The following is a 15,202-nucleotide window of genomic DNA, read 5'->3' as shown; positions in this document are numbered from 1 at the left end:
TCATGAGGATTAAGTAAGGTCACAAGTGACAAGGCTTAGAACAACGCCTGAGACATTGGTGTTGGCTGTGAGCATTGTTATTTTCGCAAGTGCCTGGTGTCTAAATCTGTCACCCTTACAGTCTCGGGGGGCTCTCTGCGGGCAGAAGCAGGTGTGAATGCACCTGCCCCTCCCCTCTGCCTCACTGAGCACGAGGAGTGTTTGTTGACTGCCTGGCGCACTGATGGTGGGGCATGCGGAGTTGCCCATGGTTTCTAGGGAAGACAGGTAAGGGCTCGAGGACATAAGGCCAGGCGGGGACCACAGGTTTATTGGGGGCTCCACGCACGCACTCACAGCATCACACGATGACAGTATGGTTACTCAGTACACACAAGATGGCCTCCGCCCACATCTGGGGCCCAGAGGCCATGGGGTGCAGCCTCCTCCCTTGTGGCCCAGACCCAGCTGGGTGCCTTCCTCCTGGGCAGCTGAGGGAGAGGGCGGCTGGGGTGGGCCCCCGGCCTGGGAAGGGGAAGCGAGCAGGCTAGTCCAGGGAAGGATCGGGGCAGGAGGGATGGCCCACCCTCACTCCAGGGACTGCAGCATCAGCAGCTGTTTGAGCACCTTCGTTTGGCTGGTCTCGCGGATCTCACCGGCCAGGAACATCTCGTCCACGACTGTGTAAACCTGAGCGAAGGGAGGTCAAGGGGAGACCCTGGTGTGAGAGGGGGACCCACCTAGGATGCTGGTCTGAATCTTTGAAGATGGGGAGCTCTGATGCCCGAAAGCCAGGGGACAGACCTCAGTGGAGGCACTGGGGTGGCTGTGGGGTTCTGGCCCACTCCTCCTTCCCCTCCCCTGGCTCCCTCATCCTCATCTTCACCAGGGACCCACCTTGTAGAAGTTGAACACCAGGTCCAGTTCACAGACATTGTGGAAATACTCATTTAAGACCTGGGAGAGGGAGACAGAGGTGGTAAGAGACTGGCAGGAAAGACACACACACATACACACATAGGAATAAAGGGCATCAGAGAGAAATGGCAAAGACAAGTCAGAGCAACACAGAGGAAGGTGGGGAAGACAGAGACCAGAGGAAACAGTGAGGTGGGCAGAGAAAGACAGAGTCCCCCATCCCGCTGCCAACGGGAGGGCACAGAGGGCCGGTGCATCCCAAGGAGACTAGACACGGCCCCCGCCCGCCCGCGCACCTCCACGAAGTTGTGGATGGCCTCCAAGTAGGCCAGGTTGTTGTCGTTGACGTCGACACAGATGCAGAAGTAGAGGCCGGCGTAGCGTCGGTAAATGATCTTGAAGTTCCGGAACTGTGGGGCAGAGAGGCGGTCAGCAACAGGGCGTGCCCAGGACCCGATGCCAAACCATCTAGTCCTTCGTTCCCTGTGTGGACCCTGCTCTGGGTCTGGCCCTGTGCTGGGGACGCAGTGGTGGCCTGGTCGTCCCTGTCTGGGGCTCACAGTCCCGTGGAGAGAAAGAGATTCACCCACAGTCATCCTTTGAGTGAGCAGGGCTGGGCTGTGGGAGCCAAGAGGAGGCGGGTAGCGAACCCAACCTGGGGGTCTGGGAGGACTTCCTGGAGGAGGGGGCATCTAGACTGAGAGCTGGAGGATGAGTAGGAGTGGATGGGCAGGAGTGCTTTAGGCAGAGGAAACAGCCTGTGCAAAAGGCCCAGGGCTGAAAGAGAGAGGCTAAGGTATCCACAGCATCCAGCCCCCTTTCCTTGGCTCCTTGTTGCCTGTGGAGAGAGTCAAATTCCTTAGCCTGGAATTAATCTAGACAATCATTCCACAAACAATGCCCAAGTACCTGCTGTGTGGCAGGCTCTGTGCTGGGCGGTGCAGACTCATGCCTTGTAACCAAGGCAATCCCAGCCCTGCCTTTAACTGAACTGTAATATACATATAAATATTACTACAGTAACACATAAATGCAACATATAAATATTACTACAGTAACACATAAATGCAGGAATAAATAAGCATGAACCAGTGATGCAGACTCAAATTTCATATGCATGTGTAAGTAGACCCAGCAATAGACAGAGATAGAGCTATGCAGACTGGCTAGGAAAGCATGTCTTTGGCCAAAATCTGAAAAACTCAGTCTGGCATATGTGTGTGTCGCCACCTGGTGGCAACCGCAAAAGCCAACACAAGTGCCTGGTTTTTATCCTTTTTTTCCTAGCTTATCCTAGCTTTGTTAATTTCTATACTTGGAGTATGTTTTCTAATTCTGTTACAGTAGTTCCTGCACATAGTCTATGGGTTAGTAGTATATATCAGGATGCTAACTCTACTTTTTTTTTTTTTAAACTGATACAGATACATGATCAAATGTTTGAAGGCCTCTGCTCTGGAGGGGGTGGTTCAAGACAGGAAGCCTAGAGGGCAGGAAAACTTTATCTGGAGGCATTACCAAATGACAGTCATAGCTGGTGTGGCCCCAGCAGGATCTGCCCCTGAGCAGCACTCCTCTTTTGTTGAAATTCTCCCTTTCCTTCTGTCACCCTCCTGGTTCTGTCCTCTGTCACCACTGTGTCCCCAACACTGCCCTGCACAGGAATAGACATTGGAATGGGCTTCAATTTGGAGGAACCTAATATCTGAGGGCCAGGCACTCTCACCTGAGCAGCTGGCCTTTCTGGCTGCTCCTGTCTATTGGGGCCTCACTACCCCACCTCCAGGTCCCTCAGGTGCTGTGACTTTCAGCACTCAGTGTGGGACCTGTACTGTGCCACAGCAGGACACCCCAGGGGAGAGGACCTCCCTTATGTCCCCACTCCCTTTTCCTCACTCCTCCAGGCATCTCAGCTGGGATGTGAACAGACACCTCACTGCTGATCTTCACTTCAATCTGCTGTCCCGAGTACCGCTGAGATGACGACAGCGCCCCCTACTGACAGCCCTGTTTTCTTTCACACTCCTTATCCAATCCTTGGCTCTGCAGTTGGCTCTACTTACAAAAAGCTTGTCGCCACCCTCACTGCTTCCACGCAGGTTCCAGTCACCAGTGTCTCTCACCTGGACCACAGCGATCCCCTTTTGAGTGGTCCCCTGAGAGGGGCCCCTAAAGCCTAAGTCAAGTCAGCTTATGTTCCCCCTTAGCTCAAAACCCTCCTGTGCTTTCTGTCTCACTCAGAGTAAGAGACCAAGTCACCACCACTGCCCACAAGGCCCTGAACCTTCTGCTTCTGTCATCTCTTTTATCTCATCTGCTCCTACCATCCTCCCAGGCTCACTCCACCTCAGACACTCTGGCCTTCTTGCTATTCCAGGAATGCCCCTGTATGTTCCTGCCTCAGGGCCTTTGCACTTACAGTTCCCTAGGCTTGGAATGTCTTGCTCTCAGATACCATTTTCTTTCACTCCTCAAAGCCTTCAGGTCTAGGCTCAAATGTCCCCTCTTCAATGAAGACTTCCTGCCCAAACCATTTAAACCTGCATCCCACCCCACCCCTCCACCATGCTGCACACACCCCAGCAATTCCATCCCCAGTAGCTGCTTCTTTTTTCTCCCTGGCACCTATTACCACCTGATATACTATATCTTCACTAACAGTCTCCTACCGACTAGGAACTGTCAGCTCTCCGAGGGCAGGGACTCATGTCTGTTATGTCCCCTGCTGTATCCCCAGTGCCTAGAACAGTGCCCGGCACACAGCAGGCCCTCAATAAATATTGGTTGAATTCTATCAGATGGTCAGCCTGGTCTCTTGAACAGGTTAATACCTCGAGACTTAAAGGTGAAGGCATCTCAACTAAAAGAGACAAAGAGACAAAGAGACAACCAAAAGCAATGCAAGATCCTTGACTGGCTTTCAACAATCAGCTTTGATGATGATCATGAAATTTAAATATTGCTTGGGTATTAAAGCAGTAATATTAAGGAAGTATGATTCATTTTATCAGGCCTGATGATGCTGTTTTAATGTAAGGAAGTGTTTATTTTCTGAGATGTTTCCTGAAATATTTAGGGATGAAATATCATGATCTCTGTAACTTAATTTAAAACACTACAGCAAGACCTAAATGTTCACTGACAGATGACTGGATAAAGAAGATGTGGTATATATATATACACAAAGGAATACTATGCAGCCATAAAAAGAAGGAAATAATGCCATTCACAGCAACATGGATGGACCTAGAGGTTGTCATACTAAGTGAAGTAAGTTTGACAGAGAAAAACAAACATTATATGGTATCACTTATATGTGGAATCTAAAAAAATGATACAAATGAACTTATTTACCAAACAGACTCACAGACACAGAAAACTTATGGTTATCAAACGGGAAAGGTAGAGAGGGATAAATTGGGAGTTTGGGATTAGCAGATACAAACTACTATATACAAAATGCATAAACAACAAGGTCCTACTGTATAGCACAGAGAACTACATTCAATATCTTGTAATAACTATAATAAAAAAAGAAAAAGAATATATATATATATATACGTATAACTGAATCACTATGCTGTAAACCAGAAATTAACACAACATTGTAAATCAACTACATTTCAATTAGAAAATAAATAAATAAAAACACCACAGCAAGTGATGGTTCGTTATACCATTCTCTACACTTACGTGTTTGAGTATTTTTATAGTAAGTTTTCAAACGGCACCAGCAAAAAATAATTCTTGGGCCAAAAAGAGAGGAAAAGCTAGAGCAAAAATGCAAACTCTTAATACTGATGATATCTGGGTAGTTGGGTGTATGGGTCTCCAGTTGACTTCTCTCTCATTGTAGTAACCTGTATGTTAGAAATTTTTCACAATGAGAAGTACCCGCAGAAGGAAGAAAGACAGAAAGCTAAAAGCCTTTGAGTGAATGAATGTGGGGAGGAAGGAGTATCTGAGGAGTTACTTCAATCAGAGGTTGGGCAGGAGGCTGGGAAGGAGGGGTCAAAAGCAAGCAGGGGTGGAGGAGTGGGAGGCACTGTGAGGGGGCATCTGTCACCTCAACGAAGTTGGTGTGTTTGGCATCGCGGACAGTGACCACGGCGTGCACCTCCTCAATCAGCTTCTGTTTCTCATCGTCATCAAACTGCATGTACCACTTGGCCAGGCGCGTCTTGCCTGCCCGGTTCTGGATGAGGATGAAGCGGATCTGGGGATAGCACAGGGACGAGGAATTGAGAGCGAGAGCGGTAGGGAGGGTGGCCCAGGGCTGGATGGCCCTGCCCAACAGCTCCCCCTATCCCCACAGGGGAGAAAGGGTCCCCATGTCCCTGCTGCCTGCCTTCCTAGGGTCTTGGCCACTCCTCAGAGCCCAGCCAGGCTGGCCTGGCTACATGCTTCCACCGCAGGTCCCTGTAGTGCCCCAGGGGAGTGATTTCTCTTCCACCAACCAACTCTGCAGTCAGTTCTAGGGCGCTGAGTCTCAGTCTCCACTAACTCTTGTTGGCCTGGCCTTAAACTAAAGATCCGCCCCTGTCAGCCTCAGATTCCCCACTGGCAAAACAAATTTCCTTACAAGACCTATCTTGTCTGGATGTTTTTTTTGGGGGGGGGAGGTAGGAAACTAAGTCTATTTGTTTATTTATTTATTTATTTATTGAGGGGATTGAGTTTGTTTATTTGTTTGTTTGTTTATTTTAATGGAGGTACTGGGGATGTCTGGGGGTTTTTAAGGTTAAATAAGTTTAGAAATTTATGATTCTGAAAAGCCAGCTCAACTGTCTTAGAGCTACTATGAACACTGAACAAGTTGATCCCAGAAGTGCTTAGCATAGTACCATGCAGCAATCAATAAAATTAGCTATTATGACAGAGAGGTGTTTGACCAAGTGTCTAAGAACACAGACTCTAGAGCCCAAATGAATCCTGGCACTGCCAACTGTGTGTCTGTGGGCAAGTCACTTAACTTCTCTGGACCTGTTTCCCCTTCTGTATAATGGACATAATGAAAGTACTTCCCTCATAAGACTATTGCATGAGTTAATAAACATAGAGAGGGGAGGGTATAGCTCAGTAGTAGAGCGCATGCTTAGCATGCATGATGTCCTGGGTTCAATCCCCAGTACCTCCATTAAAAAATTAAAATTAAAAAAAATTTTAAAGATTACCAGGCATGCCAATGAATAAATAAATAAACAAACAAATTCACCTAGCTAGGAGGCCTACCTTTGGGCCCAGTTCTGTTTGAGACAGGTGTGCTTGTACTCATTTTATAGATGAAGAAACTGAGGCTCAAAGAGAGGAAGTCACACAGCCAGAAAGCAGAGCTGGGAGTCCAAAGGCTTATCTCTAAACCCCTTTACCCTGAAGTATCTGAGCCTCCGCCTTTTCATGAGAGTCCACCCTCTTTCCTAAGCCTTATTCTCCACACACTCCATCCCTCCTCCCCCAACCAATCAAGCTGGACGGGAACAGGATATTACACTCTCCTTCCAAGAACCCCTTCTGCTGAGCCAAGGAAAACCACTTCCTAGCAGGGCAGGGGTCCCGGCAGGAAGAGACAGGGCATGTGGTGGGGGTGGGGGTACTCACACCAGGCAGCCACAGCCTGTGGGCGAAGCCTGGGATATATGGGGCATAGAGGGAGCAGGGAGCAGAGCTAGAAGCAAGCCTACAGAGCTGAGGGAGAGCTCTGCCTCTTACCCCCAGATTTCCACATACACTTCTTCCTGTTTCTCCTCCCAATTAGAATCTCTCCACCTCAGGGAATTCATCCCGAGAAGTCTCTTCCCGCCTTAATCGTTGCCCCTCTGATGCCCCCCAGCCTTCTCTGTCTCCAAGCCCCCTATCCTGGAGTTGTTCCCTTTTGACTTCCGCTCTCTGGGTTTCAGTGCCCTCTGTCAGGTCTCCTCGCGCTCTGTCGGGTCTCTTCATCCCCCGAGAGGAATACCAAATCCAATGCCCAGTTCTTGCTCCAGAAGTCCCAACCCCATCTCTCAAACTTCCATGCCTATTCCTTATCCTCCAAGACCCCTCTTCTTGCAAAGACCTATTTCATAGCTCCCCACTCATTTCTAGTATCCTCTCCCTACTCCAAGACTTCTCCCTTTTATAGTACACTCTCCCTTAATCTGAAGCCCCATTCCCTACAGTTGCCTACTTCCAGTGTCCAGTCTCTTCTTGAGATTCTCTCTCATCAGCAGTATCCCGCCGAGTTCCAGCACCCCCTCTCCGCCTGCAATGTCAGCTTCCTGCCTCAAGAGACCCCCTCTCCTATTCCAACGTCCCCCATTCTTCTCCAACTATCCTGCCACACTCCCAGAGAGCTTTTCTCTTGGGACACCCCCTCCCCCATCCAATTTCTTTTTCCCTCCTCTGAGATCCTGCCTCGTGAGTTGCCTCCCTGTTTCAAAACCTTCCAGCCATCTCCAGTGTCTCCGTCCCAAACAGCCCTCTCCCCTTGCCACCTGGTCTCCAGAGACCCCCTAGCCTGGAGAGCCCCAGTACACTCCCATGCCCAGGATTACCGCCCAAATCCCCCCTTCCCCGGCCTCTCATCGGCCCCAATCCCGAGAGCCCGCGCTCGGCCCAGACCATCGCACCGAGGCAGGGGGGGCTTGTCAGTATCCCACCAAGCCTCGAGAACCTGCACGTGGACCCACCCTTTGCCCCTCCCCAGCGTGGGCGCGCCCCCGTTACCATGACGACGCCCGTCCAGACCCCGGCGGCCCCGGTCCCGCGGCTTCTGGGTGGCTTGGGCTCTGGCAGCTGTTGGGGGACCGAGGGCTAGAGCGGACTTCCGGCAGAAGAATTCGCCCGCCCTCTAGCGCACAGCCCGCTGGGAATTGTAGTCCAAAGAAAGGTTTCGCTCGTCTGGGCGGCCTGCTGGGGAAAAAGGACGGTCCCCTTTCCCAGCATGCTGTACGACAGTCCTTTTCCTACCACACCATTCAGACTCCAAGTGTATGCTGGGTGCTATGGGAGAATATCTCCTCGGAAGACTACAATTCCTGGCATGCTCGACAGCCAGCTAGGAGAGAGTTGCATTTTGGGAAATACAGTTCCATTGGTCCTCCTTCTACTCCCCTTCCAAGACGAGAAGGACAGGCTGGGAATTGCTGTTTGAAATAAGATACTGCATTGGGGGTGCTAGAAATGTAACTGTCTTTCTCTGCTCACCCAGTGCTTTGTTTAAAATATGTTGAGTGTTTTCTGTGGGAAACGGACAGTGGTTTAAGAGCATGAATTTGGAAATCGGAACTGTGTGCATACCCCGCTGTTGCATTTCTTAGTTGTGTGACTTTGGATCAGCAACTCACCTCTTAACTTAGTTTCTTCATCTGTAAAAGAGGAATGATCAAAGGGTCACCTCAGTAGGGTTGTTTAAAACATCCGTAAGTTTCGAAAGTACTTGCACAATGCTCGGCACAAAGTAATTGCTCAATAAATATTAGTTAACATCATGAATGTTCACTGTTAACATACATCAGATATTAGGGGTCTTCTTACTTCCTATCCAGAGGACACTTGTCTTCTATCAGTTACTCAGACAGATCAAGTGCTTTCCCACCTCCGCTCCTTTTCTTTGCACTTGCTGTTTCCTGGAAGTCCTTCCCCCATTTATTTGATGGCTGTCCTCTTCCTTTAGTTTAAACACCACCTCCATAGACCGATATAGAGGACCTAATATACAAAAGTTCCCCTCTCCCACCCCTAAAATCCTCTAAATCGGCAGTTAGAATGAGTTTTTAAGCCCTTTTATAACTGTTAATGATTTTATTTTGTGTGTATGTGTATGTGTGTCTTATCTGGATCTCCCATTAGGAGATAAGCTGTTGAGGGCAGGGACCCTGTCTATTGACTGTATATACATCCCCTAGAACACAGTGGCACATAGTAAGCCCTCAGTAAAGGTACTGATACTGAGGGGAGACTTATCCTACTAAAAACAAAGCATCATAGAACAATGTAAATTAAAAGTGTAGTATTGTTAGAAGAACCAACACATAGCTATTGAATAACTGTAGGGGCAAAAAGAGGTCAGAGATCATTTCTGTCTTGTGTGCTGATCCATCTCCAACAGGACTGGGACCAGGACCAGGTAAGCAAGGTGCCCAGGGTGCAAAATTTTAAAAGGCACTCACTCTTAGATGCTAACCCAGCTCTTGAATGAGCCTGAAAGTGAGAACCTGGCTTGCCTCTCCTGGGTCCCAGTCCTGATCTCCATGCTCAACTTAGTGCCTGGCAGAAGTCTGGTGTTCAACAAACATTTGCTGAATGAATGAATGAACAGTTACCAAGAAAACAGACACTGTTTCCAACCTGACAGCCTTCGTGTTCTAGCGAGGGAAACAGACGTAAATGACATATGCAAATAAATAAAAATTACTGAGCAAACAACAATAAGTATTTCTGATTTCACACAGCTTCTATGAGTCGGGAATTTGGGAGCAGCTTACCTGGGTGATTCTAACTTGATGTCTCTCATGAGGCTGCAGTCAAGATGTCAGCTGGGAATGCAATCATTTGAAGGCTTGACTAGGGCTGAAAGACCTCCCTCCCCAGGTGGCTCACTCATAGGGTTGGTTGATGAATGCTGGCTGTAGGCAGGGCCTCAGTTCCTTACCAGGTGGCCCTCTCCACAAGGACATGTGAGTGTCATGTGGCAGCTGTTTTCCCTCAGAATGAATGACCCAAGAATGGGCAGGGCAGAAGCTGTAATGTGTTTTATGAGCTGGCCTGAAAAGTCACACCCTGTCATTTCTACAGTATCTTATCGGTACACAGAACCGCCTTATCCAAGGTGGGAGGAGGGGATCTGAATCTATCAGGCAAGAATCAGTGTGATCCATCTTGGAGAACTGGCTACCATCATTCTAATAGCAGAGGCAGCTGGCCTCACTAAAGAATTGGGGACAGCATTAGGCAAAGTGCGCAAGCAGGGAACAGACTTTGTGTCTGTTGTCAAGAATCTTACGGCCTGGGTGGTTTGGAGTCTGAGGCGATATTCTGCAGATTTAGACAGAAAGGACCAGTTCCAGCACTTTCACTTTAGTATGGACCATGGAAAGACTCTCTCCTTTAGGATGTCATTACAGCATGCTCATCATAGGGACAAATTGGAAAGAGGCAAAATATGCATCAGTAGGGGAAAAGCTAACTAGTTCAAATGCAGTCACATAAAATATGATGTAGGAGTTTAGATGAATGAAAGAGATCTCTATGAGTTGATATGGACAATCACTAAGACATGTTGTTGGAGAAACAAAGGAAGCTGCATAGTGATACCTACACATTGTATCATTTGATTTTTCTTTTTATTTCTCTCCAATTTTTTATATAGAAAACTTCCATATCTACGAAAAAGCTATAATGGGGGTGGGGCTAGCTCAGGGATAGAGCACATACTTAGCATGCATGAGGTCCTAGGTTCAAACCCCAATACCTCCATTAAAAAATAGATAAATACACAACATTGTAAAATAACTATTACTCAATAAAAAAATGTAAAAAAAATAGATAAATAAATAAACCTAATAACCTCCACTCACACACACAAAAAAAATGAGCAAAGGACTTGAATGGATATTCTCCAAAGAAGATATACAAATGGCCAATAAGCACACAAAAAGATGCTCAACATCACTAGTCCTTAGGGAAATGCAAGTCAAAACCACAATGAGTCACTACTTCACAACCATTAGGATAGCTATCATCAAAATCAAAACAACAACAACAACAAAGAAAATAACAAGTGTTGGCAAGAAGTTGGAGAAATTGGAACCCTCATTTATTGCTGGTGGAAAGTGAGATGGTGCAGCCATTGTGGAAAACAGTTTGGTGGCTCCTCAAAAAAGTTAAACATAGAATTCCCATATAATTCAGCAATTTTATTTCTAGGTATATATACCCAAAGAATGGAAAACAAGAACTCAAAGACATACTTGTGCACCAATGTTCACAGTAGCATTGTTCACAATAGCCAAAACCCCAAATGCCCACCAATAGCTAAATGGATAAGCAAAATACAGTATATACAAAATATGATATATTATCCAACATTAAAAAGGAATTAAGTTCTGATACATGCTACAACATGGATGAATCTTGAAAATATTATGTTAAATGAAACAAGTCAGACATGAAAGTACATGAGTTATCTGGAACAGACAAGTTTACAGAGGTCGAAGCAGTATATGGGTTGTGTGGGGAAGGGAAATGTCTCAGTAGTAGAGCGCATGCTCAGCATGTACAACTCCTGGGTTCAATCCCCAGTACCTCCATTAAAAAAAATATATGGGCTGCTAGGGGTGGGGGGCATGGGAGAGAGGCCAAAAGGGGAGTTGTTGTTTGATATGTACAGAGCTTCAGTTTGGTATAATGTAAAAGTTTTGAAAATGGTTAGTGGTAATAGTTGAACAACAGTATGAATGTACTGAATGCCACTGAATTGTATACATAAAAGTGGTTAAAGTGATGTTTCATGTTAATTTTACTACAATAAAAAGTTATATGATTTATGTTAAAAAACAAACAACTTTACAACTCAATAGGCCCTATCAGCACCGTGGTACTATGTTCTAAGAATTTTTCTAAGAAATTCATTTATTGAAACCTCAAAATAACACTGTGAGGTAGGTACCAATATTATATACTCCATTTTACAGATAAGGAAATTGAGGTACAGAGGAGTAACTTGTCCAAGGTCACACAGCTTGGAATTTGTGAAGCTGAGATTCTAGTTCAGACATTTTGGCTCCAGAGTTAATGCCTCTGGCCACTATACTATACTGCATTAGTGCAAGTGTATAGAGAGGTCTGGAAGAAAACACACTTCTGGAGAGACCAGGGTATATGGTTGGGTTGTCCAAGGAGACTGCATCTTATCTGGGGTATTTTAAATTTTTTGTGAGGAGAAGAAATTCATATATTATTGGTAATTAAAAATAATTAAAATAAAATATAGAAAAATGGGCAAAAGATTCAAATAGCATTTTCACAAAAAATGCTATTCAATGGCATGTATATATACATACGAAACAATGCTTAACCTCATTAATTCATTTATCACTGGGGAAAGACAAATTAAGACCACAGTGGGATACCACTACACCACTATTAGAATGGCCAAAATTAAAAAGATGGACAGTACACGTGTTTGGGAAACTGTGGAGCAAGCGGCTGAAATTCTTGTGCACGTCTCCAGGGATGGAAGTAGGTATATCCTCTTTGGGAACCTGGTTGAAAAAGGAGAACACATGCACATCCTGTGACCAGTAATTTCACTCTGAGTTACATACCTAGCAGAAATGAGCGCAAATATTTACCAAAAGTCACGTTCTGGACTGTTCAGAGCTGCACTATTCACAATAGCCAAAAAGTGGAAACTACCCAGATGCTCACCAACAGTAGAATGGATAAACATATCGTAGTTCCGTCACACCGTGGAATACTTCACAGCGCTGAGAATGAATGATCTACATCTCTACAAAGTAACGTGGATGAATGCAACAAACTATGTTGATAAAAAGAGGCCACTTATTGTACAATCCCCTTTATAAAAAGTATTAAAGCAGGCAAAAGTAAACTAAAACAGGCATGGAAATTAGGATAGAGGGTCTCTTGTGCGGGAGGGGAGTGAGTGAAAGGGGACACAGGGGGGCTTCTCAGAGACTGGTCACATTTTTTCTTTATCTGGGTTCTGGTTACAGGGATGTGTTCTCTTGTGACTGTTCATCGAGCTGTACACATGTGTGACTTGTGCATTTCTCAGTATGCATGTTATAATTCTACTTTTAAAATTCATGGAAGTTGGGAGGTTCATCATCTATCCATCCATCCATCCGACATATGGTGCGTGTCCACTAAGTGTCAAGCACTGGCCAAACCCTGGGATTCTGCAGGGAATCCAGGCATCCCCGCCTTCCTTGTGATTGGCTGATCTTGCGGCCAATGGCAGAAGAGTTCACTTCTCTAGGACATCCCCTGCAGCAACAGCTAGCAGAAGCTTCCTCAGCTCGGTTTGTAGGCGGCGCTGTGAGCTCACTGACTCCTTGGCTAAGCGCAGATCTGGTCCCCACCCTCTCTCTGATTTCTGACTCTGAGGAATGGAGAGAGAATATGCTCCAGCACCTTTACCCTCTTTTCAAAAACTCTTCTGTGGATTTTTCTGCCTGTGCATCTCCCCGATTCGGGTCCAGTTCCCGCCTCGTATCTACTCCAGCTCCACGGTTCGTGTGACCCCCAGTCCTAGCTATTCGGCCCTCCAGGGCCATGCTTGGAAATTTTGACAGTGTCCCAGGCCGGCAGTCGGCACTTCACTCTGTCGGCTAATTGTTTACTCGCTTGTCTATTTATCCTGCAATGGAGGTTAGCCGGGTTCGCGGAGGCGGCTGCCCCCAGGGAAGCCTGCTTCCTGTGGTTGGCTTGCTCAGCTAACACCCGCCCTCCTGTGCATTGGAAAGAAATGCAGTTAGGAAGGCCCTCCTTGATGGTTCTGTTCCTCCAGCCAGGGAAACTCTGCCTGAGTCCCTGCTTTGTGCCTGGACCCGTGCTAGGAGCATCAACGGTGACTGAGCCAGCCCCTACCCTGTCCTCAAGAGACTCAGTCCAGTGAGAGAGAAAGACTTACCACGAATTAGGGACAACCCAGGGTGGCCTGGGCTTGGTTGGAGGACCTAAAAGGGCCGTAGCAGCCTGGAGGAGGTGCCTAATCAGGCTAGCAGATCAGGGAGGGCCTCTCAGAAGAAGGGACAGCTAAGCTAATATCTGAAAGAGGGGTAGGGATTAGTCATTGAACAAGGAATTTGTCTTGGCTACCATGCCCCAGTGCCAGTTATCATCTCCTTTGTTTAGCATTGGATTCACTCATTTATTCATTAACAAGTATTTAGTGTGGGCCATTTGCCAGACTGAGGAACTAGCCAAAGTCTCTGCCTTCAGAGGACTCACACATAAGATAATGATGTCAGTACAGAACTTCAACCCCTGATGGAGTGCTATGAAGAAGTACTTGATGCATAGTTATCTGACCCTGGTTGTTTAGGTTTGAGTCTCCTATCAGCCACTCACTAGCTGTGTAACCTCTCTGTGCCTTAATTAAGTATAATAATACCTTTAACCTATTTGTAAGGTGTTGTAAGGATTAAGTGAGTGCTTTAGAATGTTGCCTAGCAGAAAGTGCCCATTTTTTATCAAAGTATGAGGCGTCAGGCCAAATCTGGGAGACCACGCTGAGGAAGTGACTTCAATTGAGAGTTAAATGAATAAGGCAGAACTGACTTGCTCCAGAATAAGGAGAGATGAGTATCTGAATCGAGTGAGCCCAGTCTTCTCTCTTCTCTAGGTGCTGGCAGTTCACAAATTTTCCTAAGCTTGGAAGGACCTAGAACACTGCATTGGAGTTATAAACACATATTAATCTGAAGTAGGGGAATCCAATGTCCTTTCTTCTGTCTTTCTGGTGTTCTCAAGTGGTAGATCTCAAAATCACTTACAAACCAGGGTTTGCAGTGGCAGCCTAAAGAAAATCTGGCCCACACACTGGATTTGTTTAGCCCACAGTGCTAAAAACAAACTTTAAAAAACATGAACGTCTAAAAATCAAATTTCATGCATTAAAGTGTTAAGTTTAAAAAAAGGTGTGTGTGTGAATGAAACCAATCCTAATCAGTAATTAGAAAAACTTTATTTAACGGGATGCTTTAAACTTGAGTGCGTGTAATTTATCAGCGTTTATAGAGCAAGGCATGATTTTCAGCACTTTACAAACGTAACTCATTAAATTCTCACAACAAACCTTACTAAACAGGTAAGATCATCACTCCACTTTTTAGATGGAGGGACTGAGTAAAGAAACTAAAAATGCAATTAGCAGCATAGACTTTCTTCATGCATTCCTTAAATATTGACTAGGGTTCCCAGAACGTTCATCTTTCACGGTTCCTACTTCCGGAGGGGTCCCAGAGGAACCCCTCTTCAATTCACAGGAACTCAAGGGTTACAGCGATGCTCCTTCCCATCACTACTGTTTCCCCTCCGGGGACCCGAACTGACATTTGATTTGCAGTCATTTGCACAATGCTGACTTGGAGGCCAGGGCTACACAAGGGACCAGGCCCTCGCCCCTCTCCCGGGATCAGGTGATCACAGAACCCAGAGCAAGTTGTAATAACGCGCGTAATGCCTGCAGATTTTCTTCACTGCCAGGGAAAAGAGCACGCGCTCCTCAGCCCCGCCCATTCTTCCGGAACGACGAATTGCGAGGCTTGGATTGGTCTAAGGCGGGCCACGCCTCCTC

General features: G+C 46.5%; 1 protein-coding gene across 1 annotated transcript; it reads right to left on the bottom strand.

The window, feature by feature from the left end:
• Positions 1–284: 284 nt before the first annotated feature.
• On the bottom strand, positions 285–8,237 carry AP2S1 (adaptor related protein complex 2 subunit sigma 1). The gene is made up of 6 exons (XM_010946859.3): positions 8,223–8,237; positions 7,603–7,788; positions 4,964–5,113; positions 1,194–1,307; positions 877–936; positions 285–669 (listed from the first exon to the last, which is right to left on the bottom strand). Exons 2-6 carry the CDS (start codon positions 7,603–7,605, stop codon positions 568–570), a joined length of 429 nt encoding a protein of 142 aa, XP_010945161.1. The 5' UTR covers positions 7,606–7,788; positions 8,223–8,237; the 3' UTR covers positions 285–567.
• Positions 8,238–15,202: the final 6,965 nt, after the last annotated feature.

This window comes from Camelus bactrianus, chromosome 9 (assembly GCF_048773025.1).
Source record: "Camelus bactrianus isolate YW-2024 breed Bactrian camel chromosome 9, ASM4877302v1, whole genome shotgun sequence".
Taxonomy (NCBI): Eukaryota; Metazoa; Chordata; class Mammalia; order Artiodactyla; family Camelidae; genus Camelus; species Camelus bactrianus.
The sequence above is the reverse complement of the archived record's forward strand: the minus strand, read 5'-3'. Positions and strand labels throughout refer to the sequence as shown.